Source organism: Taudactylus pleione, unplaced genomic scaffold (genome assembly GCF_031769625.1).
Source record: "Taudactylus pleione unplaced genomic scaffold, aTauple2 ptg001408l, whole genome shotgun sequence".
Classification (NCBI taxonomy): domain Eukaryota; kingdom Metazoa; phylum Chordata; class Amphibia; order Anura; family Myobatrachidae; genus Taudactylus; species Taudactylus pleione.
This window is the reverse complement of record NW_028285808.1, coordinates 75,460-103,455: the sequence shown is the minus strand read 5'-3', so window position 1 is coordinate 103,455 and position 27,996 is coordinate 75,460. Positions and strand designations below refer to the sequence as shown.

General features: G+C 42.0%; 1 protein-coding gene across 1 annotated transcript in view; it reads left to right on the top strand.

Moving 5' to 3' along the window:
• The window catches only part of LOC148442704 (TBC1 domain family member 14-like), a gene marked incomplete at its 3' end in the record, with an annotated part of 106,648 nt that overhangs the window by 6,332 nt on the left and 72,320 nt on the right, over positions 1-27,996 (top strand). Inside the window, exon 3 of the mRNA XM_088463553.1 lies at positions 15,999-16,707. Within this exon, the coding sequence (XP_088319679.1) occupies positions 15,999-16,707 (709 nt within the window). The remainder of the gene's footprint in view (positions 1-15,998; positions 16,708-27,996) is intronic.

The following is a 27,996-nucleotide window of genomic DNA, read 5'->3' as shown; positions in this document are numbered from 1 at the left end:
TGAGTAGAGAGTGAGGTTCATACCACAGAGTCAAGCAAAAACTGCGGTGGATCTGAGATTGAATGGGGCTAGGAAGAGTTGAGATGTATTATGCTACTCTCTTCTTTGTCAAATATCGTCTCCACCCAGTCCATTCGAAATATGAAGCGGAGTTTCTCTCTGTAGAATTGAAAATTAACAGGGGTAGGATGTATCCATTCTTGTTCTTTTTAGACAAACTTGATTGGATACACCTCGTAAGCAGAATACATACCATTGCACACAAGTTCAAAATGTCCACTAATGTTGCGGTTTCAACAAGAAAACTTCGTGGGGAGGCCCATGCATTTGCAGTTCTGTGTAAACGACAAATATTTTCATCAGGACGACAATGAAACTTGTAAGGAATCCAGGGTGACCCTGGACTGGTATACAGAAAATTCGGTAGTCCGGATGGACTGGCCCGCTCGGTCTGGATCTTAACCTCAATGAGAACCTCTGGGACGAATTGGAGCGATGGGTGCGTTCTAGGCCGACTCGACCTTCAGTGTCACAGTTGGTCACTGTACAAAAGGCGGAATGGCAAAGCTTACCGCCTGCTGTTGTCCAGTAACTTGTGGACAGTTTGCCAAGAAGGGTGTCTGCACTAATTACTGCACGTGGTGAACCTACAAAGTACTGACGCCAATAAAATCTCATTGATCTATTTGCTGTCAGTGTCCAATCACTTTTGTCTACATAGTGTAGAATGGTCTTCCTTGCTGATGCACTCAGTGCCAATAAACGCCTTCTACTTCCCTTGGTGATCCGCCGAAATATACCCAAAATGGACCATTCTGGAGTAAATGAAACCTAATTGACCAAATGTGCTTCAGCCTCTTGTTTCACCCGCCTCCAGAATCCCTGAATGGGCAGGTCCATATGCAATGATAATTATATATACATATGACACCTTTATAGTAGAACAAATATAAATAAAATGTATTCAATAGTGAACTGCAGTTCAATAAAACATACACACATGTAACAAGTAATTGTTAAAAATTATTGCCATGAATGATACAAACAACCAGATGATTGGGGTAGTTAATTCAGAAAACTTGTATTCAATTGTTTCCAACGGCTAACTTAATATCCAGTGAAGCAAAATAGGCAATTGACAATATTGTTTGTGCAAAAAGGGCTGCCCAATATTAGGAATATGGTTCTATAGCTGATCAATGTCACAGGTCGCTCTCACATCCCAATATGTAAAGTCCGTAGACTACAACTCCTTACCCCACAGAGGCTCGCAGGAGAAAAATGTAGCGGCAGTGATGTTCAGCTGAGTCGCGCCGTTAAGGCGACTCCTGCCCGCACTTTGGGTGGATAGCAGAGATCTGTTAATGAAAGGTGCAACGTGCTGCACAAAGGGTGTTGATGTAAAGCTGGATGGTGCTATTGGAGTGGCTCCTGCATACACCAAAGGCGGATGGGCCCCAGCCCGCAAAGAGAGGACACCGCAGCACAGGAGCTCCAAGAGGAGACGGAGATCAGCAGCAATCAGTAGGCACGTGTCCGTCCTGACAAGCGTAGGAGCCCGGCGGCTGAATGGGATAGAGTCAAATAGCCGCTGGGTGCTGTATTGGCAGCTGCCGGGAGCTAAGCACATGGGGATCCAGCTGGCTTAAGAGGGAGCCCGGATAGCAAACACTTAAACAAAGTGTATAACAGGAGTGTATGATGTGGTCGGCAGTTCATTGGTTCCTTGACGCGTTTCTCCCCTATACAGGGGTTTTCTCAAAAGGCAAACAGCATGTCAATCCTCTGTAAGGAGGGCCTTTTAAACTCAATCTAATTATGCAATTAGTGATCATTGTATCCATCTGTGTGGCTGACTTAATACAGCCCTCTACTGCTGATAGATACATTCCACTCCCCACAGAACGGTATATATCATTTTACAACATAAACACAATTATTTGTTGTATAGACACAAAAGGAGACAATAAAAGAGACAATAAAAATGATAACCAATAGATAATGTATTATATAAAAAATTACACAACAAAATATTAACAAGTCTACAGATATTAATATAAATAAAAAAGTAGAGGCATCCTAGATAAAGAGAATATACATATATATCTCTCTCTCAGGGTCCCTCATTTAAGCCATCAGTTGGCTATACTCCAAATTAACAAAAACAGATTATTAATAAATGTCACCTTAAAACCAGACTAAATACATGACTGCAAGTGTACACGTATATAAATATAACACCTATTCTATGCAAAAAGTATAGAAAAGGTATAAGAAAGGTATATGAGGTATAAAAAATAATAACATAAACCCAAATATGTGCTAAACACCACTGTTAATCAAAATCCATGTCTATTGTTTCATTGAGACCATCTGGACTCATGGTCCGTAATGTGAGGATCCAAAAGGACTCTCGCATACATAGTCTGCGGAATCTGTCCCCCCCTCTTGATGTGGGTGCTATGTGTTCAATACCCACAATCGTAAGTGATCCTGGATCTTTGGCATGAACTGTACTAAAGTGTCTAGACACACTATGTTTCTCAAAGCAGTTAGTGATGTTCCTCCTGTGTTCACAGAATCTGATCTTAAGGGATCTGGTGGTACGGCCTACATAACACAGTCGGCACGAACACTCCAACAAGTAAATGATATAGGTACTATTGCAATTTATGAAGGATTTGATTGAAAAAACTTTATCAGAATCTTTAGTCATAAATGTAGAGGGCCTATGTCTAATGGAATTACATGTAATACACCGAGTGTGTCCACACTTATAGCACCCAATTAATTTAGGCAATAGAATCGATGCATTGGAACACGCTGACAAATCTCTTCTGTTTTTATTTTTATTTGTGTTCAAATTACCATTCGAAAAAAAGCTAGGGGCTAATAAATTCTTTAGATTATTTGCTCTTTTAAAAATGACCTTTGGACCTAGTCCAACCTGTGATTTCAAAAGAGGATCCATCTGCAGAATCTTGGAATTAAGTTTAACAATGTTCTTAATTTTATGTGCACAACAATTAAACTTAGAAACAAAAATATTCGATTTGTCAAAAACATTTTCATCGTTTAAGATACTTCTGTTTCCTCTATCTTCATGAATGAATAGATCATTGCGATTGATCTTGGATACTGACTGCACTGCATTATTTAATATTCTATCAGGATAATTCTTTTCTTTGAATACTTCCACTAATAAAGTGGATTGTTCATCATAAGACGTATTCCTTGAACAGTTGCGACGAACATCATCACGCATTAAGTACAACTCTATCGCTTCCAATCCTCCCTCCATGAGGAATATTAGTATAAAGTGAACTTGCATCAGAAGTCAAAAACCGATAATTAGACTTCCATGTTATCTTGGATAAACAATTAAAAAAATCCGTAGTGTCTTTAAGGTGTGATCTCAGGGAGGCAGCGTGTGGTTGTAAAAAGTGATCTACATAAAATGATAAATTTGCTGTTGGTGACCCTACACCAGATATTATTGGACGACCCGGTGGACAAATTAAATCTTTATGTACTTTAGGAAGGTGATAATAAGTGGAAATGATGGGGTGAATACAAAATAAAAAATCTAATTCCTTCCTGGATAACACACCATCGTTGAGTGCCTCATCAAGCAACAACTTGAGCTTTTTCTGAAAGCAGATGGTAGGATCAGAGGGGAGGGTGTGATAGTAGGCGACTCCAAAGTGCGGGCAGGAGTCGCCTTAACGGCCCGACTCAGCTGAACATCACTGCCGCTACATTTTTCTCCTGCGAGCCTCTGTGGGGTAAGGAGTTGTAGTCTACGGACTTTACATATTGGGATGTGAGAGCGACCTGTGACACTGATCAGCTATAGAACCATATTCCTAATATTGGGCAGCCCTTTTTGCACAAACAATATTGTCAATTGCCTATTTTGCGTCACTGGATATTAAGTTAGCCGTTGGGAACAATTGAATACAAGTTTTCTGAATTAACCACCCCAATCATCTGGTTGTTTGTATCATTCATGGCAATAATTTTTAACAATTACTTGTTACATGTGTGTATGTTTTATTGAACTGCAGTTCACTATTGAATACATTTTATTTATATTTGTTCTACTATAAAGGTGTCATATGTATATATAGTTACCAGCGCAGATACCTCATTTTGTCTTTTTTTCTATTCTATTTTGAGGGCATAGTGCAGAAGTCCCTCTGGTGTCAGCTGCAGGTTTTTATATTAGCAACTGAACAGTTAGCGCACCTATTTGTTTTTCTCCATATGCAATGATAAAGGTCTGCCTCCTCCCGACTGCAAGAGGGCAGTTATACAAGGCTCATCCTGAATCGTCTGTGTGGAGATGGATAGGTTCTATGATACACGTTAAGAAATAATTTGCTCATAAGTTGTCGTTGTTAACAATGAGCAAGATTTGAATAGACCTTGAACTAGGTTGGAGAGAGTGAGAGTGGGGAATTGTGTTGGCTATTGTCTAATGCTTATTATTTAAAATGGATAGTGATAGCAGCCTTTAAGTAGGGCTTTATTCCCCCTCCCCCCCCCCCCCCCCCAATTGAAGAAGACTGGTACTCAGCTCCAGCTTTCTGAAAGTCCCGTGGCCAGGCAAGTGTCTCCCTGGTCTATGAAGTATATGGAACAGAGGAGTCTGGTGACACAAGTTCCAGACAGGTGTGTTGAAATGGGATGGTGTTATGAGACCGACATCTGAATCTTGACAAGGGACTTAAGATAGGCGTCGAAATATCAATGCCCATCTTAATCCTAACGCAAAAAGGACGCCAGCCTGAACGAGGTAAGTCCGGGGCGCTCTTGGCGTTAGCCGGGGGAGGTTAGGTTTAGGGAGCATAGCGGGGTTAGGTTTTGTGGCGGAGGGGGGGTTGGGTAAGGGTTAGGCACCCCCATGGGGAGATTAGGGTAAGGTACCCTCCCGGGAGGGTTAGGTTACCCTGTGTAGTCCGGGTTTAGGGTTAGGCACCTCCAGGGAGGGGGTGGGGGGGGGTTAGTTAGGCACCCATAAGGGAGGGTTAAGGGGGGGAGGGATAGGGTACTTACCTACCCTGTCGGGATCTTCTCCCTTCGGGCTGCCGGAGTTGTGATCTGAACTGCCGGGACTTCATACCCATTCCGTTGAAATATTACATTTACATATCATACTGTATAGCTTGTAAAAGCCTTTTCTGTGTTTTTTTTTTTTACACCCCTTAACTAGCTGGAAAAATAAATATTCGCAGGTGAATGTGAGCATGACGGGTAGCATATGGCTAAATGCTCTATGTGCAATGTAACTTGTCCATTATTTTTTTTTTTCTGTGTTAAAACTGGCCACGTACTAAAATGTATGTTTTTGGCTTTTGTTCTCTCATGTTTGTTTGTAATGTAAACAGATTTTGATGGCAGAAAATCATTGTTTCCTGTGCTGTATGTCCCGGACTCTTTCTCAGCTCTCTACAAACTTTATAGGAAGTTCCGGAGTTAAACTGCACAGACTCCCAATTACCGAGGGCCGATGTTAGTCTAGGGCTACGTGTTTTTTGAAAACTTAACTGCAGCTCCATGACTGCCTTTTTGGTTTGTGAATCATTCTGTATACAGTTGTGCATGAAAATCCCAGGATATCCTCATTTCTTCTTCAGGGTCCATAGGGGGTCCACAGGGATCACCATGGAGGGAAATATGGTTTGACTGATCAAGGCACCAAATAGTTAAGCTTTTAGCCACATATACCGCGCCCCCGGCCACAGTCTCAGTTTTTTGTTTCGTGCAGCAGAATTAGTTGCACCTTCTAACAGGGACTGCTTAGCAGTCCGAACCTTCTTTTTTTTTTTTTTCTTCACAGCAAGCTGCATTAGGCGTCAGTGCTGTTGCTACATCTACCTCCGCCGGCGCCGCAACACCAGTAACTTAACTGGTGACTTCGGCGGGCACCAGCAGAGCTTAGCTAGCGGCGATGCTGGGACCCAGGACAGGTAAGGCACGCGCGGAAAACTGTGTGTGGCAGTTCGTACCTCCGCCGGTGGAGACCCGCCGAAGGTCACTGTAGTGGGACGACCGGTGTGTCCGCTCCCCCACTAAGACCACCGGGGCATATCTATCTTGCGCCGGGGTAGGTAGTAGCAGTTGCTACGGGATACCAGCGCACCTGGGGATTAAATCAGCATAGGGGAGGTAGGCTCTACCCAGCAGCCCCTCCCCCAGCCCAGATGGCGATCCATCCAAGGTTTTCTCACATCTGGGTTGCTCCTCCTACCCTCCTTGGTATACGAGATGCTCAGTAACCACTTGTCAGTGCTCTGCTGAAGCTGCTGGTCTCAGGATGTTTTTGGTCTAGTCTCCCTGTACACCTCTCCCCAAAGGCCAGGTTATACAGCGCTCAAATCCTACCAAACCTTGTGTTTTAAGTAGTTGATTCAGAGCCCATTGCAAGTATATTATATGCGTTATATGTGACTTATGCTAGCTCTGCTGTGTTGATACTGCCTTTATTTTCAGTACTGTTAGTTATAACGATCACTGCTATTTCTCCTCAACCCTTTGCTACAGGTGTGTGGAAAAAGTTTTTTCCCTCTCTATTCGTACTTCACATTTATTGATACTTGTGAAGGCCGTCACATTTGCATTTATTTGTTATGTGTAAGGGCAAACAGGAGGCTGAGGCCCCAGGGCTGGTGTCATGTAAAAGCTGTTTGGCGGGCTTGTCCCCTCAGGACTTTATACAGGATGGTTTGTGTGCTGTTTGTTATAAAGAACCACCTCACCAGTCCAGGACTCCTGGCATCATACAACAACAGACGCCTGGGTCAGGGAAGTGGTCTCTCAGGGGTATACCCTCACCCTCCTGAGGTGAAACCTCCCCCCTAGAAGTTTTTTTTTTTTGTACAACTCCCCTCTTCAGACTCCATCAAGACCTTGGCCCTCGAGGAGGCCATTTACTCCCTGTTGCGTGCAGGGGTGATAATCCTGGTTCCTGTGTTTCAACAAGGAAGGTGTTATTCCAATCTGTTTTTGCTTCAGAAACCAAATGGGTCTCATAGCCCTATTCTAAATCTGAAAACTCTCAACAAGTTTATCCATGTATCCAAGTTCCGTATGGAGACTCTTCTGTCAATTGTTCTGACAATGGAACCTGGGGATTTTATGTCTTCCCTGGACATTCAGGATGTGTACTGTATCTGCATGTGCCTATTACGCCATCCCACCAACAATTTCTAAGGTTTGCTGCTTTGCAGCATCATTACCAATTTCAGGCACTGCCCTTTGGTCTGTCAACGGCCCCACCAAAATAATGGCAGTTATGAAGGCCCACCTCAGGCATCAGGGAGTCAGAATACTGCCAAACTTGGATGGCGACCTGATATTGGCACAGTCTTCAGATGTTTTACAACACCATCTCCAACTGACCATGGCCTGCCTAAAGATGCACAGCTGGATCATCAATTGGAAGAAGTCCTCCCTTTCTCCAATACAGTGGATGGTACATCTGGGGGCACTCCTGTGTTCTGAGGCCCTATTATTGCGTGTGCACAAATTGCTTCGCAAGTGAAGGGTATCCATTCTCTCGGTGATGCAGGTCCTGGGGTCCATGGTATCCACCTTCAACATAGTGGAATATGCGCAGTTCCACTCCAGGCCTCTGCAACAATTGTTTCTCTACCGGTGGGACGGGCAGTATCCTCTAATACTGTTCCAGAGGATCCTTCTCACTCCGTAGGTTCGGCTTTCTCTGTCATGGTGGCTACAAAAGTCATCTGGACAAGGGTCGCCCATTCGGGATTCCAAATTGGGTGCCCCTCACCACGGACTCTATTCTTCGCGGATGGAGTGCGGTGACAGGGCGTCATACATTTCAGGGAAGATGGACAACTCAGGAAGTCACCTGCCCATAAACTTCTTGGAGCTTCGAGCAGTATACAAAGCACTCATTCTGGCACAGGACCTCCTCCCAAGGCAGGCCGGTCTCTCCCCCTCTCTCCCTCCCTCTCTCTCTCCCTTATTATGTGGATCGTACCAACTCCTTGAGAAAATCAGACGCTCTTTGTGTTGTATGGCTTTCACAAACGAGGCTGGCCAGCTAACAAGCAGACTCTGGCTCGATGTCTGCGCATGACTATCTCTCAGGCCTACACGCAGGCTGATCTCCCTGTTCCAAACACGGTGACAGCACATTCACCATCATGGGCGTTTCGACATTGTGCCTCTGCTGAACAATTGTGCAAGGTGGCTACGTGGTCTTCTGTCCACATCTTTCTCCGGTTCTATGCCTTTGACACTTTTTTGTTTTACCCGCTCAGGATGCTTCCTTTTGGGTGGCAGATTCTCCTTTCTGCTTAGGAGCGTCCCCACCCTTAAGGGAACTGCTTTAAGACATCCCTATGGACCCTGAAAAAGAAAATAAGAGTTATTGACTTAACTTTGTTAACCATTTTTCTTCGAGGTCCACAGGACACCCTCCCTGACGTACGTGGCTGGTATTTTTTCCTCTCTGTTACGGATTCCCTCATCTTCTGTGAGTGTTTCTGGTGTACATTGTCCTTCCTTCTCCTCTTTCGTTCTCCTGCCTTGGGCTTGTTTACAAACACTGAATGCCTGGGGGCGGAGTATATGTGGAGGAGGACCCAAGGCATCCTGGGAGCTAAAAGCTTAATTGTTTGGTGCCTGGATCACTCCAACCCCATTTCCTCCATGGTGATCCCTATGGACCTTGAAGAAAAAGAGATATGCAGCCCATCCCGTCTGCCAACAGCAATCATTCCAGTCAGTCACTTGTGTCACATTTCTACCCCATTTTGGTGTTTGGTATGAACAAAAACTGAGCATCTTAACCATGTTTGCTTGCTTGTAGTCATTGAGTTGCTGTGTCTTGATTGGCTGATTTAGATAAATGCATTAACTTAATATAGTGGCCCGCGAGTGTATATTTTTTTAATGTATTCTGTAGGACTCTACAGTTTAAGACTCCCTGTTCATTCGCATTTAGAGGTAGACTTACCAAGCACGTAACTTTCAAAAGACAGATAGGTGCACCTCCATTCATGTTCTCCTTCAAACAGACAATATATTTATGTATACACATCAGTGCATCACTCTCTCTGTGTATACGGTTAGTTGGGGGGCTGCAGGCTGTTGAGGAAAGAAAAGATTCTGCCAACTGGTCAGAGGGGGAATGTATCTGGAGAATGGGGAAAAAAATGTTTTAGGCTAATTCAGTGTTGCAATTGGGCCTTTTTAAACAATTTTAGGAGTTAGATAAGGGATGGCTTGATGGAGCACTCCTCTATGCAGACCTGGGGATAAACGTATAGGTCGATTTTTCTTTTTCTTTTTTTTTTCTTTTATTATTATTTATTATTATTATTTCATAGATCTAAATTGATGTGTTTCTGGGGATAAATCACACCTTTACTAACACTTAAAATAACGAATAAAAATGTATCTGTTAATAAATGTTTTATCCCCAGAAACACAACATCAATTTTCATTGTTTGAAATCGATAAATGATTGAAATTAACTTTTGGTAAATTTACCCTCTGGTTTTTAGATCTGGCCAGATACAATTGTTTGGATTATTTGCGACTTTGTCGGCAAATTTGTTACATTTGTTGGCCATATGGCAGATCAGATCTGAGCCTCTCTTATTCTGGATGCTGTGTCTCCTGAGGAGTGTCATTGGTTGTCCAGGTTTTCTGTCCTGCTATTGTCTCTCCTCACGTGTGTAGCTACTGTGCTAGCCAATTTAGACATTTTAGAGCAAAGTGGCCTGAACTTTCCACTTGTGACAAGATTTATCTGATCTCCAATTAAAATCATCTCCTGACCACAGTGACAGTGTCACGATCTGGCTAAGGTGATTCTCTGCCATGGGGTTAGAAGACGTGGACCCAGGTTGGAGAGGGGTCTGGATTAGTGACTTACTCATCCACCAGCACCGGATTTGATGAGACCTGACCAAAGGCGCAGAGTCTAACTTACTGAGAGGTGTTCACCAGTGACCCCTCCAAGTGAGATTTGGGCTTAAGCTGCACCAAGCAAGCAGGTCGTGGCCCTTTGGTCAGGTATCCGGCACAAGTGGGAAAATGGAAGAACACTATCACAGGGAAAACACAGGAGAAAGATTATTGGAGATTTGTACTGAAGTGGTGTATTGAGTACACACTTATTGGTTCCAGTCGCAATGCTGGCACAGGAGATTATCACTAGGAGAAAGTACTTGGATAATTTACTAAGTAAACACTCCATGGCCTCAGACGCAGAGCTGACACTGGAGGTTGATAGTAGATGGTACTTGGATGATGTACTAAGTACGGACACTGACACAGGAGACTGGTATCACGAGATGGTATAAGTACACACGCTGAGGATTCAGTCGCAGAGCTCAGCACAGAAGATGACTAACAGATTGTTCTCAGAAGACGTTCTGAGTACACACACTGGATAACACTAGGAACAAGTCACTAGAAGGAACTGAGCTTGGAACCTGGAATGCTGCAACAGCAAGTTTACACTGGAAGTAACAACGTTGTAAAGGCAACTTCCTCTTGTCAGAACCCGGTTATATACCCTAAGGCAGCAGTCCATTGGAGGACACTGTCAGCTGACAGCAACCAATGCTACCATTGGGTAAAGGGTTAGTCAGGTGAAACAACTGTCATGGCTACGTCCATGACGTTAATGCAGAAACCACATCACGGAGCGAGCACATGGATGTCTTAGCAGACCCCAGGTATAATACTCAGCGCGTCACTCATCGCCACACCTGGCATCTGACCGCTCAAGAGATCAGGGGAAGCCGGCGCTGAGGTGAGTAACGGCCGATCCTAGGCCGCAACCTGACGGACTGATCCTGAGCAGATTGTGTATGTGACTAATTTGGCCGGAGATCTCTTCAAAGAGTGGATAACTGAATCTGCAAGCATGTGATCAGGTCTTTTGTGACCTTTAATTTGCTCATGTGTGCCGAGTAAAGATAGGTACACACTATGCGAGTTTAGGTTGCGTGGAGGGAGGATTAGGTTTAGGCACTAGGGGGGGGGGGGGGGGTGAGGTTAGGTTTAGGCATCGGGGAGGGTTAGGTTAGCAGTACTTTTATCTTTAGGCGTCTGCATTGCCGGCATCTGGATTCTGACCGCCGGGATCCGGAGCGCCGATGTCATGTTCCCAACCCCTTAGAGCAGGGTTTTCCAACCACGGTCCCCAAGGCACACTAACAGTCCTGGTTTTAAGGATAGCCATACTTAAGCACAGGTGACTTAATTAGTATCTCAGTTAATTTGATTTAACCATCTGTGCTGCAGCATGGCTATCACTAAAACCAGGACTGTTAGTGTGCCTTGAGGACCGAGGTTGGGAATGACTGCCTTAGAGGGTATCTATTCAATGATGCAGGCAGGGTACACAGTTCTTTTTGCAACAATAGCATTGCATTTTATTCTACAAATTTGTATTATTAGGTGGGAATGTTGATCTATCTAACCATATTAATTTGTCTCCCTTCTATCTGTGCTGGCACCACTTTTGTAGCGCAGTGTATTCGTTCTCCTATGATCATGTGAATTCAAGCAAATGGGTGTTGTAATGAGAATGGCTGCCAGCACCTGGATGATCTGTGCTGGTTGTAAAACTCCTGGAGTGATCGGCAAGTGGGAACATGACAGATATACAGCCGTGCTTAAAATAAACTACACCTTCTTTTAATTGTCTCCATTTCTGTCACTAATTAACAATCATCGAGTTATCACCAAATCCTAGAATTGTTAAATGTAATCTCATCCGTCAAAATGTATTTTATTTTCTCTTTTTTCATAAAAAATCAAGCAAAACCTGCCAACATGTGAAGCCTTGTGTTTGGGGGGTACGCAACCCCATGATTCCCACCGGAACTCTCTCCCTATCAGACTCTCCACCTCTGTCCAAAACTTCAAGCGAACTCTAAACTTTTCATTAAAGTTTTCCAGCTCTCCTCCTAACCAACCACTCCATTCTCCCTGCCTGCCTGCCAACTATAGATTGTACGCTCACCCTCTGACCTCATGCGCTTTTCCTTCTCTCCCTCACGATCATCTCCTTCCATTGCCAACAGTGGCACTGGACCTTTTTGGGTTCAACTGAAACAGCTTTTGTGGGTATTATGACTGCGTATATAGCAATGTTTTTATATAGTTTGTATACTATGGGGGAGATGTATCAAACCTTGGAGATAAAGTACCAACCACTCAGCTCCTAACTGCCATTTTACAGGCTGTTTGAAATATGACAGGAGCCGATTGGCTCGTACTTTCTCTCCCCGAGGTTTGATACATCTCCCCCATATGTTCCTAAGTGTTTTGTACTTTAAGTCAGCTGCACTTTTCTTTTGTTTTGTTTGCACAGCTTCTGCAGAACCCTTTGGGTCACAATATAGATAAAGGATAATAAGAATGATTCAGTAGCTTGTAGGAGCAACACTAGCAGCAATGACTTAAGGGGCCTATCCATTACCCGACTTTGGGAACAATCCGACCAAAATCAGGAGGTATTGGTCGAATTGTTCACAAAGTCGAGTAATGGATAGCCGGCAAGGACCAGCGATGCGTGTGCACGCTGGGTCCTTGTCGTCCCCGACTATCTACTGAACATGCCCGTCAACCTGACGACGACGCGTCAGGTTCGGCATGTTCAGAGATAGGAGGTTGGGCTCCTCCACTGAATGACGTTCAGTGTGGGCACCGCACCTCGGTGACCTGAAGGTCTGAACGCTAGACGTTCAGTCTTTCAAGTCGCCTAGTGGATAGGCACCTTTTAAAGTAATCTTTTTTTCTGTATGAGTTTCAGTCTCTTATATCAATCCTGAGGAATTTTGTTCCCCTCCTCCTTATATTCCTGCTACAGGTCATTGATGTTTGAGGCCATTCATTTATGCACAGTTCTCGTGTCTGCTTGCAGCACTTTGAGGTTAGTGTCTAGACTTTTACTTGGCCATTCCAAAACCTTGTTTATTTTCCTTTTCAGCCATTTGGTTGTAGTTTTGTTGCAGTGATTAGTCCATTGCCATATTGCATGTTGTCTGACAGATGGCATAATTTTTTATTATAGACCTTTCTGGTGTAACCGGAGCTCATGGTGGATTAATTGATTGTGGGGAATCCAAGCCCTCTGGCTTCAGCCCACCAAGCCCATTGGTTGGTATGAAGTTCAAACATGACTCTGTCCATTAATACTAAATATCTCCACTTGGTCTTGTGTTTCCTTAAGACCTTGTTCTAGAAGTCTTGAATTTTGTTGAGCTCCAATTGTCAAATCTAAGCTGTACTTCAATGTTTTGGGATTTATTTTTGAAAGAAGTTTTTCTCCTTGTTATCCTTCCATGCAAGTCTAAACGTATTCAGTCTTTTTCTGATGGTAGAGACATGGACGTTAACGTTTACCAAGTCTGAGAGAGGCCTGTAGGTCCTGGATGTAGTTTTCCAGTTCTTTCTGACTTCCTGGAGCCTCTGATCTGATCTTCTCTCACTTTAGAATGTTGGTCTTGTCAGTTTAATTTTTAACCTCTTCTAGGCTCGTAGCAATTATTTATTTTCTGAGATCATTGCTGCTCAATGGGATTGTTTTTGTTTTTTTGTTCACTGTGCTAACAAGGCCTGAGTACTTAAGACAGAACCGCTAAATGTTCTACAGTTATATAGGTTATATAGAGGTGGTAAAACTTTCTGATGATCACATAACGAAATGCGCATGAATAACAGCACCTGCCTCATATCATCTTTTATTCCTATGGAAACAGTAATGATATGCTTAGACTTTCCCCAAAAAATTGTTGTGTTCTCCAAAATAGGCGATGCATTGATTTTATTTCCATGTATGCATGTATATATATATTTGTGTGTGTGTATGTGTGTGTGTGTGTATATATATATATATATATATATATATATATATATATATATATATATATATATACACAACGTGTGTGTATGTATATATATATATATATATGTGTGTGTGTGTGTGTGTGTGTGTGTGTATATATATTTTTTCTTTCTTCTTTTTTCTTCTTTCTTTTTTCTTTCTTCTTTTTTCTTTCTTTTTTCTTTCTTTTTTCTTTCTTTTTCATTTCCTTCCTTTCCTTCCTTCCTAGTAATGGGCCTTATTCAGCTTCGGATGGAATTGCAAAGCTGCACGCTTCCTGCTGCATTACTTATCCAAGCTGTGTTATCCAACACAGCATCGGATAATCTGCAAGACATCGGCCGGCTAAGGTGACCCATGGGGGTCACGCAGCTTGCCACCGCAGAAGAAGCCAGGAAATCTCTGTCAGCTAATGGAGATCCTGGTCTCTTCCCTCACCCCCCGACAGCGGCGACATGCCACCATTTCGCGTCCATCGCCGCCCCCTCCTTGCCTTCAAATGGCAGCAGTCAGTCAGTCAATCAGTGACAGTGCTGTATGTGTGCCAATGTTCAATGTTCGGTTCAGCTTTGTTAATAATTTCCCTCCTAAATTCTGGCTACTTTTGAAACTCCTCGAATCTGTTTGATTTGCAGCACAAGTCCATGTTGTCCCAGAAACTTTTATTATAGACTATGGGCCTGATTCAGACCCATTTGCTAGCTCTGTGAGCTCGCAAGCGGCCTGATGGTTAGCGTGCGCACGCTTCATTCTGCGCGTGCGCAAACTACTCTGTGCGATCGCATCCCGCTTGCTCGCCCAGCAAAGACAGCCCAGTGAAATGAGTGACGGGAGAGGCCATTTGTGGGTGGTAACAGGGGCAGGACACTAATAATGGGGGAGTGGAGGTACGAACGCAGGTGTGCCAGGGAGTTTAAACGCCGTTTTTAAGGCGTGCATAAATAACAGGCAGCGTCCTAGTACACGTCACATGCCTGTTTTTTTACACTGAAGACCTCGCAGTGCTTGCGGCAGGATTAGGCTACTGCAAGTACTGCTTTCACTACCGATGGTGCTCGAAGTACCAATGTTTTAATACACTTCCTGGAGATGACGTGCGCTAGCGGGCGTCTCTTCATACGCTAGTCGGTGTCTGCATACACCGAGCGATCGCTCGCTCAGCTAAAGTGGATGTGCTTATGCCTTAGCGAGTGCTCTCTTCCCATGACATCACTTTTAAATATTTGCATACGCTGCGAGCAATTGCATCTAGCGAACGGGTCTGAATCAGGCCCAATGTTCCTTATGTTTGTTAATTTCCTTCATGGAAGAAGCTGAAAGTGGCATATAGAGAGATTCATGCTATATGTTTATTTAATATAGAGTGCACTCAAATAAAATATCACACTTCACTGGTAATGGATTATTGGCTACAGTATACTAGTATTTGGGGGATACAAATCCCCCAGCCTCGGCGCAATGTGCCGCATAGTAATCTATGTCTACAGTTCAGATGGAAGAGGCAGATTTGGGTTATAAACGGGCTTTCTTATCTAGGCAAAGCTTAGTGAGGGTTCAAATTTGGAGCTACCTTTTGCACCTTGTATTGGGTAAGTACATGCCTGCACCGATGAGTATTAGTAAACCAGTCGGTCATATTTAAAGATGCGTACAACTTGGTTAGGGTTGTTAGAATATCCTTTTAATCATGCATAAAACCACATGAAATGCAGTCTTTAAATCAGTCAGCTACAGAACCTGTGCAATTCAGCTGTGTCCCTGATAAAAGGGATATTATAGCAATCATATATTCCGTATATGGGCAACTATACACGGTTGTTTTTCCAAGCACACTATTTTTGAGAAAAGTACTCCTGAGTTATTCACAGATCTCCTTTTGGCCCATAGTCACTTGTTCGTATATATTGACCTGTACTGGTAAATGTGTCCACACATGGACTGAGAGACCCTCTCTCACCAGTTTGCCCATGTGCTCGTTCCAAGTGATGACCTTGATCTGCAAATAGTCACCCATGTGATCGGATTATTTGTACAGCAATTTTTTTGTAAACTAAATAGAAGCACTGAAAAGGTTTCCACTTTATTAATCTATATTGTGCTTCTGTTTCCTTAGCTTCCTCTTGGTCTAACATGAATAATGAGCTACCAGCGATCATCAAGACCATTGGGTTTATAGAGGTCCATGACATTAGCGTTGAAGGCGATCTTCACAATCTTGGGAAATGGAATCGGAAGGGTTCTCAGTCCTGTTCTTTGCCAGACTTCAGACGCGGCCATTTTGCTCCAGTTGACGAGAACAAAAGCGTGACATCCGTGGACTCTGGTATCCCTACCCTTGAGATTGCCAACCCAGAGCCTGTCCACTGCAACGTTAAAACCAACTGTCTAAATGGCGTAGATGAAAGAGTCCTCCAGAGTCCGAAGAGCATCCCCGAGGGTAGTACGCCCTCTCTCAGGAGCGCTGAAACTGATCACGTCGTCTGGAAGTCTTCCACCTTTCCCAGAACTGGCTACGACACGGCAAAACTCTACAGCCCAACCTCCCTCCACAGAAGTGACGACGTCTCTGACTGCAGCATCTCCAGCATCAGCACCGACTTCTCCGCTACTCTGTCGGTGAGCAATGAGGACATTGTGGATTTTTTGGTGACCAGCAACTCCAGTGCGATTGTCAATTTGGAGAACGATGAGACACATTTTTCAGATGTGACTCTGAACTCTGTGAAAGACGGGGCAGGTGCCGCTTGTAAGGGATCTACCCAGGAGGCGGATACAGAAAGTAAAATAAATATATTGGGACCACTTAGTGACTTCTTCAACAGGTAAAGCTGCTTTTATTTATATTTTGTTTGTGAGCTCAGCACAAATATGGTGTCTGATTTGAAATGTTTAGGAATATCTTTTGTGGAGTCCCAATTTCATCAGGGGCCTCAAAAAGAAGAAGCCCCTGTGCTTTGACTTGTTTACCAGCGCTGACCCCTATGGGGATGGTGAAATTATTAGTAATTAAGCAAAGTAAAGCTTACATTTGAACATTAGATACGTGCCTTCGCTGGATACCTTACCGTATCATTCACCATGCATTGACGTTAGCCCGGTATGTGCATGGCGCAACACGGAAGTGAGTAATCATTTCCTCCATTTACAGCCTAAAGAGAGGCCATTCTTGTTGAGATGGGCGGTAACCATGGTAAATAGATCCTTACATTTTTATTTTTTTCAATATTGAATTTTTATTACATTTGGTCACAAAATATGTATAACAAGACATACAATAAAATAACAATACAAAATAATAATATAAATAACAAAATAGGGACGGAAAAAATTGGCCCTAGAGCCAGAGTACATCAACATAAATCACAAAAATATCAAAGTACTGTTAACATACCGTACAATGAATTACATATAAACAATATAATATAAAACATATATCAAACAACCGACATATAAAATTCTCCCGTCATTAAGAATCTAACACCGGCAAAGTAAGGCCAGCAATGCTTTGAGAGCGTCGGGACTCTGCTCGATATTCACTCCAACTGAACCAAATCATTAATGGATTCTTATCTGAGGTGGAGTATGAGACTCCGCTATCTCAAAATCACGATGGGCTTGTATTTTATCCTCTATAGTATCTAATTTAGGTATAACGTCTGAACGCCAATGATAAGCAATAAGAGACTTAGTGGCAATTAAAATATGCCCCATCACATTATTATCACCCAAAGAGATATTACCCTGGTAAACATGAAATAGTGCTAAAAAGGGGTCTGGAGGTATAGCAATCCCAGTCACTTTGGAGATTAACAGAAATACCTGATGCCACAATATATTCAATTTTGGACATGCCCAAAATATGTGATAAATATCCCCAATTTGGCGGCATTTGCGCCAGCATTGGTTAGGAAGGGAAGGCCAGATCCTATGAAGCCTGTCGGGAGTTAAATACATCCTGTGAATTAGTTTATAAAACATTTCCACATGTGAAATACACTTAGAAATATGGAAGCATGATTTGAAAATGGAGCCCCAGTCATCTTCCGTGAGAGACCCAGAGAGATCAGATTCCCATTTCAAGACAGCCGGAAATGTTACAGGTTTGGAAGCACTTACTAGTAAACCATACCACCAAGAGATACTTTTCTTATATCCCCCCGAGGTAAGCCTCTCAAAAATATATTTTGGGGCAGTCTGCAAAGGCCGAGAGCCTAATTCTAAACTGTGCAGCCAATGGCGTAACTGTAAATATTTATAGAAATCTCTTGATGAAATGGAATACAATTCCTGAATGCGGGAGAACGGGAGAATTACACCATTAAGCATTACATCATTCAATGAGGTCGCTCCCTGAGCCACCCAAGTATCAAATTTCAAATTAGGAATCAAAACAGCTATACTTTTCAAAGTAAGGTTAGTAGTGGGGAGGTGAAACTCATTCAATCTAGCTACAGTTTTATGCCATACCGATACAGAGGCACTTATTGCCATTGAGAAAGAAAGCGGTAACCATAGTAAATCAGATAATGAAAAAGAATGAGACATATTCCGCTCTAAAAGTACCCATGGTTTAGGAACCTCCAATTCAAACCAATCCCCAAGCTGACATAAAATACATGCCCACTGGTACAATTCTAGGTGTGGAAATGCAAGACCTCCTCCGTCTTAGGTAAAGACAGAATACGTCTAGACAATCTAGGTTTTTTTGACTTCCAAACATACTTTGAAAAAACACCATAGAATTTAGATAACAATGACAAAGGAAGTAACTTACTAATGGTGCGAAATAAGTACATTAACTTGGGTAACAGTACCATTTTTAAAGCAGCAATACGGCCCAACCAGGAAACTTCCTGTAACATCCAATCAGCTGTTAAAAGTGAACATTTAGTCAAGAGGGGGAGGTAGTTACAAGACACAGCATCAACCCCCCTTTTTGGAATCTGAACCCCCAAATATGTAAGACTCTTATCTTGCCATGCATAGTTGTAACCCTCTTTAAGTCTAGCCAGAAGCTCAGGAGAAAAATTTATAGGGAGTGCCTCTGTCTTAGCTGTATTTAGTTTATAATAAGACACTCTGGAATATTGTTCTAATATCGTATGTAATGACGACAATGAGGATTCAGGGTTAGTAAGGCACATCAATACATCATCAGCAAACAAACAGATTTTGTGAGATGAGCTCCCCGACTGAGGACCCTGTATAGCAATAGTTTCCCTGATGGTTTCTGCCATTGGTTCTATAGCAAGCGCGAAAATCAAAGGGGAAAGCGGGCAACCCTGCCTAGTGCCATTCGATATAGAAAAGGCAGAGGAGAGAAGGCCGTTCACAAAAACTTTAGCTGAGGGATTAGAGTAAAGGGCCATTATAGATAATAAAGCTCTATCCCGCAACCCAAATAGACTCAGAACCTCAGACAAATTGCCCCAATGCAATCTGTCAAATGCTTTTTCGGCATCCAATGAAAGCAATAATAATGGGTCTCCAGATACCGCAAACAAATCTACCAAGTTGAAAACTCGCCTAGTGTTATCTGAAGGTTGTCTACCCAAAACAAACCCAGCCTGATCTTGGTTAATCAATGAGTGTATTAATGGACCCAACCGCCCTGCTATTAATTTGGCATATACCTTAACATCAGTATTCAAAAGTGCTATTGGTCTGTAATTGGTAACCAATAAGGGGTTCTTTCCGGGTTTGGGAAGTGCCACAATATGCGCCTCCAACATCTCTCTGGGGAAATATCCTATGTCCGAAGCTTCATTATACACTAACTTGAGAGCTGGAACCAATTCTTCCTTAAAGGTTTTATAAAAAGCATTGATATAGCCATCTGGCCCGGGAGCTTTATCTAAAGGCAAGGACTCTATGGCCGCAGTTATTTCTTCTTCTGACCAAGGATTGCCAAGAGATTGAATGAAATCTTCCGGTAACGATGGGAGTTTAATAGCATTCAAAAACTTAGCAATCTCATCCGGCTTAGGCTGAAAAACTTGCGGATCACTAGATAAATTGTATAGTTGCGAATAGTACTCAGCAAAAGTATTAGCTATATCCAGAGGATCCGACACTTTTGCACCAACTTTATTGAAAATCACACGAATTCTCTCCTTGGCCAGTTTCCCCCTCAATTTCCGCGCCAGCATTCTACCCGCTCTATCACCCTGAACATAGAACCTTTGTTTTGATCCTTACATTTTAAAAACTTACAAAAACGTGTAATTGCTTTCAGTGTTCTTCTCTGTGCAGTTATTAGGGCCGCCTGCAGGTATAGGATGTGAATCTTCTCAGGATTATATACACTGGCAGCTGGATAGTATTGACGTACGCTTGATTTTGGACTTTGACAGTGAGTGTAAGGGCAAACAAAACACAGAGGATGAAGCCTGGGTATTTACATATTTACTATACTGCCGTTATGTGTATTTACTCGCTATTTCCCAAATTACGAGACCAAAGGAGCTTCCATCGAGATTGAGTCACCAATATTCCCTTGCTCTTCAGTCACTGTTATAGTCAGAATGACTGTGTCACTATGATTACAGGCAGGAAGCTCGCTGGTGTCATTTAGGGATATATATTTTTATATTTTTGTAGTCAAATGACCAAAATATTTTTAATTAATAACAGCAAAATGACATGTGCTTGTGAATACACACCGGCACCATCACATACTATGGTGTAACTAAGACATACAAAAAGAGAGGTCTATGCGCGCTAATAAGACACCATTTATTATTAGATAAAAATAGAATAATCAGAGGGTCTAATGTTCACGAAAAAATATTTATAAATTTATTAGTATATTTTATATGCAATGTATATTTATTCAGACTACAATATGACTAGCCATAATGTAAACATTAATATTTAGACATGGAACACATACGTATTTTCTTTTATATATGCTGTATTTATGTAAGTTAAGTAGCGGGGTTAGGGTTAGACACTAGGGGGAAGGTTAGGCACTAAGGGGGGGGAGGGTTACTTTAGGGTGTGGGGGAGGGTTAGGTTAGGGTTACTTAACTAGAGCCATCTGGATTACAACCTGGTCAGGATGTCGGCGTCAGGATTATGACCGCCGGGATCTTGAGTGCCAGTATCTCGTACCCATCCCCTCTAGGGGGTTATATTTAGTAAAGTGCAGATTTTTAGAAGTGGAATTGTTGCCCATAGAGCCAATCAGATGCTAGCTATTATCTTCTAGAAGGTGCTAGATAAATAAGTAGAATCTGGTTGCTAGGGGCAACATCTCCACTTCTAAAGACCCGCACTTCAGTAAATCTAACCCTAGGACTGAATAACTCTATGAACTGTAATCTCAGCAATGGTTTGATACATCTCCCCTTAAGCATCTACAATTTGTGAAACATGGTTTTGTGTGGCATCGTAGCGATGAGGAGTGTTCTCATTCCAAAGACAAGGTTGTATGATGACTAGATCCATTCATAGTGAAGAGTCTGTGTTGGCATGGTTACTTCCTACTGTGCCACAGAGATGGCATGAGATAGTAGAAGGGGACGAGAGGTAGATTTTGGGTGCGTGTTTATTGCTGAAGTGAGTGCGCCCTATTGTTTTGGAACCTTTCACTTATCTCACCCAAAACTAAATTCTGTTTTGCTTGGATTATCATTTTAGAGACTAGTTTTATGACAGTGGTTCTCTTTTTAATAAATGTAGCAACTTACTGCTTTCTTGGGACAAGTCTGTCGTGGGAAATAGGGAGTCCGGAACTGTGGTGTGAAAAATACTGTGCATCATATGAAGATATGAGAAACACACCACTGGTGTGGTGAGTGTGGCCCCTGACCCTTTCTCCTGCAGCTAATGTACACATAACTGTGAGGCCTATATATCTGCTCTGTGCTGATGATATTGTCTGAGGCTTCATCACCCGTTTCGGCCTGCTGATCTCTGCCGCTTTCCTCTACCCCACGTGATTTTTGCTCTCCGTCCAGCAAACCTGTGAATTATATATTGGCTAAAACCTGATCTGTCACACTAATCCTGCTTGGCGGTGGTGTGCATTGTAGTTCAATGGTGAAACACATAAACTATTCATTAGGTGGACTGCTATCCTGTTACTTTGTGTTTTCCCCGTTCCATTCCTTTACCATATGACGACTGTCTCCACACTTCCATGCCTCAGTAGCTGGGGAAATACTGTGTAATGAGCTATTAGCTGGAGTACTGGATGCGGGAAGGTGTGATATGTGGCTATTGTATTATTGTGACTTATTGCCGTTTACAATGTGTGCCAGACTTAAGCAGATGACTAATGCTACAGAACAGCTCTTCCAAACCTTTCTTAAGTTTGTATGTGTGTATTTCAGTCCTAACATTGGAATGAGAAATATGTGTTAAGGAACATTCTTTTTACCTGTGTAGCAAGTGACTATCTTTAGGCTATTGTTGGGGTAGACATTCTACACAGCGTCTTGAACTATGCAATTTAGATTCACCTGTCTTGTATGCCCAGTGGGCACAGGCATTATGTTGGCTGAATCAATGTATAGCAGAATGAGGCCTGTCAATTCACCTGGAACCTTTTTCATTGCTACATTTGATGTCCAGTAGGGGAGATCTGTGAAATCGCTAAGAGGTAGCAGTTGTTGAGCCTGGGCACTGTGGTTAACAGATACAATTGCTGTGAAATTATGTATTATTGGGGACTTGACAATCATTAAGGAAAAATAATCAGCCTACCTTATGTTGCACAGAAATTATGCAACACTTATAAAAGTTTGTTTGTGCCCTATGGAAATAAAGATCAGGTTTAAACCTGACAGAACCTAGTTGGATAGGCTGATGACACACAATGTTGCAGATGGGATTGTCTGACCCAGAAATGGCGAGCTGAGTTCTCAGGCTGTAACCTGTTTGTTAAAACTGTTTGTAAACCATGTAAAATATACTCATTCCAGACCACCTCCCTCGCTCATGAGGATTTTCTCTGTCCTGTGCTAATCCTATTTTTCAACATATATGCAGTAACCACACAAATTTATTCTTTTTTTTTGTTTTTTCAGAAGACCTTGCATTTTCTATAAATGGCATTAGCTCTTTCTTTTAAAAAGCAAATAAAATGTAACTCAAATAACAAAAAAAAAAGTGTAAATGTAAAGAGAACATTTTTTTTTTTTTTGTTTCTAATTTATTAGAATACTTCGTGGTCCTAAAAACAGGTTTCTACAAAGAGGGTTTTTATAAAAAATATTCTGCACTTTAATATGATTTTATTTTTATTTTTTTCCCCTTGATCGCGATGCATTGCTTCCTAATAATTTGACCTAGTCTATGCTCTTTGCCTCACTGCCTAAAAAATTATCTCTTTAAAAAAAGAAAGAAGAGAATAAATAAGCAATGCAATTTTCAAGAGAAATTAAACTGAGCAATTTGAAAAAAAAAATAAAAAAAAAAATAAATATATATATATATATATCTATCTATCTCAATATCAACTGTTGGTAGATGGAGTCATACCCTTTAGTGTCCACAAGAGTGCAGTAATACAGCTAATTATTTACTGGCAGCAAGGAGCATTAATGTGGTGAGATGACTGGAGTGAACATTAATTAAATTCCTTTTAGATGTGATCTATTCTTTTTTTTTTTTTTTTTTTCTAATTCTTCATATTTCTCGCGGCGTTACATTCAGATCTGATTTTATGTGTTGCCTAAATGCTGCAAAGTGTTACTGTTTTACTCTACAATATTTTATTTTACTGGGACCACTAATGAAAGTGAATTTAATTTAGTGTTACATGTCCAATATGAATGCAGTATATATACTTATGAGGCATATAGTTTTCCCCTATTTACATAAAATGGGTGATTCAATGGTTTCCCTGGTGGCTGTTACTAGTGGGCACCCGACGGAGTAATTTAATTGTTGCTCCTAAATTCGCAGTATTGATGGTGTCATGGTTAGCATTACTGCCTGACAGCTCTGAGGTCTTAGGTTCTATTTCCACCCCTGCCCTAACAGTGTGCAGTTTGTATGTCCTCCCCGTGCTTGCGTGGGTTTCCTATGGGTGTTCCAGTTTCCTCCCACACCCCAAAAATATACTGGCAAATTAATTGGTTCCCAAGAAAAAAAAAATCCCTACTGTGTTGTGGGTTCTAAGTGGAGACCCACAATAAATATTGTTTATATGTCAGCCGTGAATTGAATTTAGGGCATCAGCAATTTCTGCCTGTACAGTATAAGCTTGCAAGTACATATAACAGCACTATAAATCATTATTAATTATCTTTACCTTATCGTGTAATCAAGGTAAAAAAATACATGAGTACCATCTCCTTGTGATGTGAAACTGGGTCATCCAACCTTGGGCTAATACCTGAGGGGGACCTAGAAAAATTATCTAAACGATTATCACTGATACATCACAAGTAGGGGGACTAGCAATAGGAAAATAATTCACCATGCTCTTTCCTATTCCTGTTAAAAAAAAAAAACCTGAACAATAGGAGTGAATGGTGAGTTTAAAATATATACTCATATGTAAAGGTCCTGACCCAGAACCATTAGGGCGACAACTTTTGATGTATTGTTTGTAAGAGGACAACTCGGTAGAGGATAAATAAATAAATAAATACAGGACCAATTTTTAACTATTTAGACTCCTATTACTTTAGATAAATCTCATTAAAAGTTACGTTTTAAATTCATTATTTCTTCGAGTGCCCCAAACCAAGTGTCACATCTAGCAAAGAGCTGCGGATGAATTAGAAATGAGTACTGTTTACTATAGGTTTGGTAGTGATCAAATCATTGGCCATCTTGTCATCGTAGTCTCTGTGGAATGTTGGGATCGAGTGACTGGTTGAAGAGAGTTTATGTGGAAAGGAAGCATGTTCTAGGAGTGTAGGCAAGCCTCGCAAGACACTTGGAGTTACAGTAGGAATCAGGAGGTGGGATGGTAATCTGCGAGATTATTTGGGCTAGAATGGTCAAAAAGGGGGAAATGAACTGTCCATGAAGGCTGCCAATTACCACTTTCATCTCCTTTTTAAAGAAGGGTCTGATTATTTTTATTGTTTTAGACAGTAGGTGAAGCCAAAATTCACAATTTCCACCCCCCCCCCTCCCCATTAGGCTTACCATTATAATGAATGTAAAATGGCATCATCAACATGCCGACTGTCGACATACACAATATCGAAATGTCAAGTTAATTGACCACACCCCACACCGCACATTATGCACCCATTATTAATACACCAATGATACTTTCTCTGTTCTCTAAATACATTTTTACCTACTGGGTTCGATGACTTTTTAACTTTAATATATTATTAGAACGTTAATTATTATTAATGCCTTTTTTATTTATTTACACCTTTTGTAAATTACTATTGCAGTAAATACAACGCCATTTGTTGTAATTGCTATAACTATTGTGTAGTAGTCTTTTCATCTGATGTAATAATTCACCTCCATTGTAATTCCTGGGTGGCGCTGACCTATAAAACATAATCTGAGCAGCACTAGTAGAGTCTCTCACAGTTGCCTATAGCAGGAGATTCCTTCTCAAGGGGACACTGGAGTCCAACTGGCCTGTTCATATATTCAATATTTGCAAATGACAAATGATGTAAGTGCAACTTTAATAATGCGAATAAATTTACAGCACTTGGCCTATCAATCAACGTAAATTTTGAGCACTTTTCATTCCGAAATCACTTTTTGCAGGGGAAATGGTGGGGATTATCGTGGATAATGCCCCCCACCCCATCCCAAACGTGCAGCTGATTTAATTTATTATACATCCCCTCCTGCTTATTGAGCATCCCCTCTGTAACTATGGGAATATGGTCTGAACAAGAATCCTTTTTGGCCTCATTGCTAGACTTATCGCCGTCATTGACTGATGAGTTCTGGAGATACCAGAGTGACACCCCGATATGTAGGATGATTCTAAATATCGTATGGCGTTGCTGCACGCAGGGCTAGTCTGTATGCTTGCCATCACTAGTCTGTGGTCCTACCAGTTCTGCACAGCGAAATCCACCCATGTGTGGCCACCTTAGGTCTCCCGGTGAAATTATTGATGCTTTGAGACTCTGAGAACAATAGATGACCCATTGAACGTCACATCTTTTATCTGAGCTGGGATTGCTATCACACAGTTACACCCCCCACGTCTGTGTAAATAACGGTGAGCAGTACAGGCATAGTCTTAACTGTTTTTGTATTCTTTCATGCAGTATTTTGCGACCAAGTATTTTCTTGCTATTGACCAGAGTACTGCAATGCAAATAGACCAAAATCGATTGTGATGCCTGCTGCCTACACGACCAGACAAATTGGCCAAGGGCAGGACCTGCTCGCTTGTGGCCAGCTAAGGCCTTCATCAATACTTAAGTGCTGTTTAGAATATTGCGTTCTAGGTAAAATCCTAGCTTAGGTGATTGGCATGTTGATTGGCATATTCATGTAAGTCTAGTTATTTGTTGGGCTGCAGATATATTAATCAGATTAGTAGGTTGAAGTTTTGTTTAACCTTTGTGGCGCCTCCATGTTTTATGATGGTAGAGGTATAGTCCATTACAGCTGTAGTGAGACAGTGATCTTTGTGGCTACATTATCGTCGGAGCCATCCAACTTGGACCCACAATACCAGCGGATTGTGGAAGGGCTTGCTGGCATTTTAGTTCCGCTACAGCGTGAGCGCTTTGTAGTCCCTGCCCCTGGCTGTCGTGTACAGGGTTAGTATACCTATTTTTGCTTAATAAATGAGTAACTATTTAGGTTTGGATCTCTATCACATTACTTTTATACTAGAATACCAATTCAACAAAAATGTATCCATGGTTATAATTAGCAATTGGTACGTCACTTTTAACAGAGGAATGCAAATATAATTATAGCCAGTCTCTGCCATGGCCATGTTTGCAAACATTCTAAATCTCTTTGGTTATGAAGGTTTAGCAAACATTGCCTGGCAGACTGCCTCGAAGATGTGAAATTAACACTCTAAGCCCATTTTAAATGTGCCAATAAAAGTGTTTGAACTGCCTTGAAGATGGGTTGGTTACCCATAATAACCAGTGTTAGATACAGTGCTGTTGAATGGGATCTTGTTGTTAATACTTTGGTCCTCATTTACTGACCAATTACTTTGTTGAATTGCTCCAATGCTTAAGATTGCCTTAATCATGTGTAATCAGTCTTTTTCACTTGATATGTAGAGCTAAGAGTAAACCATACTTGCCAACTCTCCCTCATAGTCAGGGAGACTCCCTGAAATAGTAGCAATCTCCCTGATTGCACCTTACACCCATTATGAAGCTGTTATATTTAAAAAAAAAACATATATATACATTCAAATGGGATCATTAGTATAATTTCCCTGCATTGGTTATAAGTGTCAGGTTGTGGTCTACGATCGGCCATTACTCACCTCAGCGTCAACTTCCATTGACTTCTCGAACCGTCAGACGCGAGGTGCGGTGGAAAGTGACACGCTGAGGATTATGCCTGGGGTCAGCTAGGACATCCATGTACTGCTCCGTGATTTGGTTTCTGCGGTTACCGTCATGGACGCAGCCATGATAGTCTACATCACCTGATTAGCCCTTTACCCAATGGTAGCATTGGTTGCTGCCAGCTGACACTGTCCTTCAATGGACTGCTACCTTAGGGTATTTAGCCGGGCTCTGGACAACAGGAAGTTGCCTGTACAACATTGTTACTTCCAGTGAATACTTGCTGTTGCAGCATTCCAGGTTCCACGCTCCTTTCATCTAGTGATATCCTCCTAGTGTTATTCCACAGTGTGCGTACTTAGTAAGTCATCAGAATACCATCTCTTAGTGTCATTCTCCTGTGCCAGTTCTGCGTCTGGATTCACAGTGTATGTATTCAGTACGTCACCCAATTGCAAACTCCTTGTCACGGTCCACCAGCCGATCCCTCCAGATACGCCAATCTGAGAATCACCGCCCGTGGCTTATATCGGTTACCTGAGCATGCGAGGTTAAATAAACCGAGTCACTGCCACCAGCAAAGGAAGTTTGGAATGCCAAAGCATAAGGTGAGCTTTTACCCTCATCTGTGTACACCCTTATCAATATTTAGAAAAATAGGTAACATGAGCCATA